The 5,207-nt window shown below is 48.0% G+C and overlaps 1 protein-coding gene across 1 annotated transcript; it reads right to left on the bottom strand.

Annotated features, from left to right (window-relative positions):
* Positions 1-240: 240 nt before the first annotated feature.
* On the bottom strand, positions 241-4,041 carry LOC128309274 (uncharacterized). The gene has a single exon (XM_053045636.1). The coding sequence runs from the start codon at positions 4,039-4,041 to the stop codon at positions 241-243; it is 3,801 nt and encodes a 1,266-aa protein (XP_052901596.1).
* Between the last annotated feature and the right edge of the window lie 1,166 nt (positions 4,042-5,207).

Here is a 5,207-nt window from a genome sequence, read left to right as displayed (position 1 = left end):
TGCTGGCTGTAATATTTACCGGAGTCGAGGCGTTGAGTAGAAAAAAGAGATCGATTTATATTTTTGCACCAGTATTTATAACCTCCATTGAGTGCCCCTGGCACTCACATTCCGACAGTTGACGAAACTTGACGAAACCGATCGTCAACTGTCAATTCGTCCTGGTGTGTTGTTGTTGTGCGTGAACATCCTCCCCCCCATGACAGAATGTCATAATAAAAAGAAAAACAACTAAAGTTGTTAGCACGTGGTGTTCGGGTCAGCGGCGAGTGGTAAAATACAAATCTTTGTGATCGGACGTGTGAGGATCCCCTTGGCGGTTTTTAGTCTAACCACTCGTGTGAGTTGGTCCTGGCCCGGATGAACGTCGATGATGCGTGCGAGGGGCCATCGGGTTGTTGGTAGGGATTCATCCATCAGGATGACTAATCGTCCAGGTAGTATCTCATTGGTTCGGTGATGCCTCATGTTGTCCTTTTGCAATTCTTGTAGATACTCCGATGTCCAATGTTTCCAGAAACGTTGGAACATCAGTTGCCACTTTTGGAGTTCATCAAGTGTACACATCTTCAATCCAGTGTAATCTGGAGTAGGAACCGAATGCATGGATGTGCCGATGAGGAAATGCGCTGGGGTAAGTGCTGCCAAATCGTTCGGGTCGTCTGAGGTGGGCAATAAAGGTCGTGAATTCATTGCGGCCTCTATCTGCTGAAGGATGGTGCTGTATCCCTCGTAGGACAGCCTAGTGCTGCCTAGATGTCGGTAAAGATGTCGCTTGGCCGTTTTTACCGCTGCTTCCCACAATCCGCCGAAGTGGGGAGCCTTGGGAGGGGTAAAATGCCAAGTGATTCCCTTGTTGGCACATTCATTAGCGATGATGTGTTGCTGCTGTTCATCGCGGAACATGCGGAAAAGTTCACGGAGCTCGTGCGCGGCTCCTTCAAAGTTTTTTCCGTTGTCCGAGTGTATGTGTGCAGGTAATCCGCGCCTGGATGTGAAACGACGTAAGGCCGCTAAGAATCCCGCGGTAGTGAGGTCCCCAACCAGTTCTAAGTGGACTGCCTTCGTTGCGAAGCACACGAAGACGCACAAGTAGCTCTTCGCCGCCGCTGCACGCCGGTGCGCAGGCTTCAAGTAGAAAGGGCCAGCGTAATCTACTCCGGTAACAGAAAAAGGCCGGCTGGGAGTGACGCGCGGTGGTGGGAGTTGGCCGACTTGTTGTTCCTCCAGGCGGGGTTCTTGGCGTATGCAACGGAAGCAGTTCCTTACGATTCTCTTCACTAGGTGTCTTCCATCTAGTGGCCAATACGTTTCACGTATTTGGGAAAGTAGCAGTCGTCCGCCGCCATGCATGAGCTTCTCATGATGGTAAGCCGCGATGAGCTCGCCAAATTTGTGATTCTTGGGAAGCACAATGGGGTGTTGCGATTGGTATGGAAGTTGCGATAGCTTCAATCGTCCTCCCACACGCAATATTCCTTGTTCATCGAGGAATGGGTTTAGTCTTCGTAACGGTGATTGCTTTGCGATTGCTTCACCCTTAGTCAATTGCTTTAGCTCGGTTGCAAATTCGTCTTGCTGTGCTAAGCGACATAGCACAGTTTTAGCAGCTTCGGTATCCTCGGGAGTGATGTTCAATGGTGTAGTGATGCGTAGCGATGTTTGCTGAGTTCGTGCTTTCTCCTTTACGTTACGTGTGAAGCGAATGCAGAGTGCAATAATACGCAACAATCGCGTGTAGCTGGAACACATCGTAAACCAAGGATGATTAGTGACATAGTTAGTAAAGGCAGCGCTCACCTTACGAATCTCGAGATTTGAGTTCTCGTCCGGTTCAGGGCAGAAGTCGGGCCATTGAGATGAAGATAACGCCAACCATTCAGGGCCGGAACTCCATAGCTTGCTCTTCAGGAAATCCACCGCTGCCATGCCGCGTGATACCAGATCTGCAGGATTTGTTGAACCGGGAACATGCCTCCACTGTCGTGGATGTGTGTAGTGTTGCACCTCGGCCACTCGATTAGCTACAAACGTCGCCCAAGTGTTAGGTGAGCCACCGATCCACTTAAGGGTGACAGTCGAATCGGACCAAAAGTATGATTCTGCTGCAGTTAGTCCCATCGCCTTCTTGACTCGATCGTAAAGATGAGCGCCTAATACCGCAGCGCACAGTTCAAGCCGTGGAAGCGTGACACGCTTAAGCGGTGCCACTCGTGACTTGGATGCAAGTAGAGTGATGTGAACCCGTCCTTGCGCACCTTCGCAACGAACATAGATGCAGGCTCCGTAGGCTGCTTCAGATGCATCACAAAAGGTATGTAGCTGCAATCGACTACCAGGTAATAGAGCATAACGATCTATTTTGAAACTGGATAAAAGTGGCCAATCATGTTGAATATCTTTCCATTTCTTGCAGATAGAATCAGGAACGGGATCGTCCCAGCCAGCTTTCTGTAACCATAGCTCCTGCATCATTATTTTTGAGCGAACAACTATTGGAGCCACTAGACCAAGCGGATCGAACATGCGGGCTATGCTAGAAAGAATCGTTCTTTTAGTAGTACATGTTGTGTCGGTGTAAATCGCGGACGGAAATGATAGTACGTCGTGTTCAGGCTCCCACGAAATGCCGAGAGCTTTAATCGTTTCGTCGGGCATGAATTGTAAAGCTGACTGTGTTCCGATCTGATCCGATGCTAGACCGGTAAGTACTTCTAACCGGCTGGAAGTCCACTTTCTTAATTCGAATCCACCTTTCGACAATAATTCACTTAGTTCTAACCGTAGATGACGAGCACTTTCAATGGAATCTGCACCCCCGATGAAATCGTCAACGTAAAAGTTGTTCTTCAGAGCGTCTGCGGCAACCGGATGCGCGGTACCTTCATCGTCGGCAAGCTGTTGCAATGTTCGAGTTGCCAAGAAGGATGAAGGGGATAAACCATACGTTACGGTGTTCAGCTCGTAATACTGGATCGGTGAATGGGGAGTAAATCGGAAGCAAATGCGGACGTAGTTTCTGTCATCGGGATGAAGCAGAATTTGGCGATACATTTTAGCGATATCGCCAACAACAGCCACTTTGTATGTGCGAAATCGAAGGATGATGTCTAGTAATTCATCCTGAACTGCTGGACCCACACATAACATATCGTTCAGGGAGTATCCTGAAGAGGTTTTTGCAGAGCCATCAAATACCACTCTTGTTTTTGTTGTAGAACTCGACGCCTTAAAAACGGGATGGTGCGGCAGATAGTATGCTGATTCATCGTCATCTGGAGCTCGCAGTAGTGACATATGTCCTAGCTCCAAATACTCTCGCATGAATTCGTGGTATGCTGCCTTAATACGAGGATCGCGTTCTAATCGTCTTTCGAGCATAGTGAAGCGTCGTAGGGCCGATGATTTCGATAATCCGAGCTTTTCTTTAAAGTCTGACTTCTTTGGTAAGCGAACAATATAACGACCTGTATCGTCTCGTTGTGTCGTATCTAGGTATAAATTTTCGCAATACCGTTCTTCAGGTGAAAGGCCATCTCTAACGTGTAGCTCTTCCATTTTCCAGAATCGCTCGAGGGTTTCATCGAGCGTGCTCATGCAAACAACGGAAGAGGCGTAGGATGTATCATTATTAATATTCGGGATAGATGCTGAACCGCTCACGATCCACCCGAACATACTCTCCATAAGGACCGGAAGATGGATAGCAATTCGATATTGAGCCCCGCTTTGGAAGAATTCATGATAATGCCGGGCACCGAGGATGAGATCGAGCGGTGCCGACTTATTGAACTGGGGGTCGGCAAGAACGAAATTCGGCGGTATTTGCCATTCATCGGTGCGCACATCATGCGCTGGCAAATCCCCGATCAAATTGTCAACTATCAAAAAATCAGCATTCAGCTCATACGGGCTCGTTCGGGAAGATATCTTCGCACGCACCGATTTTCGCACAGGGGTGGAAGAATGACCCGCACCGATAAGAGTGATGCTGATAGGATCGTGCTTCAAAGCTAACCTATTAGCAAGCTTGGTGCTCATTAGGTCAGGCTGAGAGGCACTGTCCAATAATGCTCGAGCTGGGTGCACAATACCATGTGCATCAACAATGTGCACTATGGCTGTTTGCAGAAAGACATGATCATATGTCTGCTGGCCTGCGTGTGCAGCCACATAGTGTCTCTGGGTGTTTGTGCTGTGATCGTCTGTGTTGTGTGGTTGGTTCGCCGGAACAGTTCGCGCAGCTGTCATAGTGGTTGCAGTGGGAAGTGCTCCGTGAGCATTGTGTTGTGAGTGTAATAGTGTGTGGTGCGCTGAGTGGCAGTTTCTGCATTTGTATTGCGAAGAGCAATCGCGAGCTCGATGATTGTCCCGCAAACAGTTAATGCATAACTTATGAAACATTACGCTACGGTATCGTTCTTCCGGACTCATAGCTATGAATCGCGGGCATTTAGTGAGGTTGTGCTCCTGGTGGCATATGATGCATTTTCGCGCGTCATGAGAGGTGGACGGGAAACTAGACAGCCGAGTGAGATTCGCTTGTTTTGGTGTGAAGTGCGTATTATTACCGGTAGAGGGCGCATCGGGATTGTTTACCATCATGGTTTCTAACACCCGCATTCGTCGCTGCAAAAATGCAACCAAGCTCTGGTAGCTTGGATTTTCATTATTGGAAGCGAACTCTTCCCAATCACGCAGTGTTGTTATCGGTAATTTAGTGCACAATAAATGCTCAAGCAAGCTACTCCAAGCCTCTGTATTTTCACCCAAGTGGCTTAGCGTCGTCTTATGGTGTTCGAACTCATCGACAAGATGGTGAAGCGTGGATGCACTTTCCCGTTTTACAGTGGCCATTCCAAACAATGCATGCAAGTGCTGTTTTTTAAGCAAATATTCGTTCGAGTAGCGTTCTGTTAGCATCTTCCATGCAATTTCATAGTTCGCGGCACTAATGGTAATGGATTCTATTACCTTGGCGGCTTCTCCCTTTAAGGATGCTCGCAAATAGTGGAATTTTTGTATGGAAGGTAAATCAGGATTATCATGAATTAATCCTTCAAATGTGTCTCTGAACGTCAGCCACTGCATATAATCACCATTGTATTCTGGAAGTGCAATGGAGGGAAGCTTCATATTGTGCAGTGGATTGAAGCCTGCGTTTGGTTGCGAAATATTGTCCCGAGGAATATGTGCCCTTTTTAGTT

This window comes from Anopheles moucheti, unplaced genomic scaffold (assembly GCF_943734755.1).
Source record: "Anopheles moucheti unplaced genomic scaffold, idAnoMoucSN_F20_07 putative_Y_1, whole genome shotgun sequence".
Lineage (NCBI taxonomy): Eukaryota > Metazoa > Arthropoda > Insecta > Diptera > Culicidae > Anopheles > Anopheles moucheti.
This window is presented reverse-complemented; position numbering and strand designations above follow the sequence as displayed.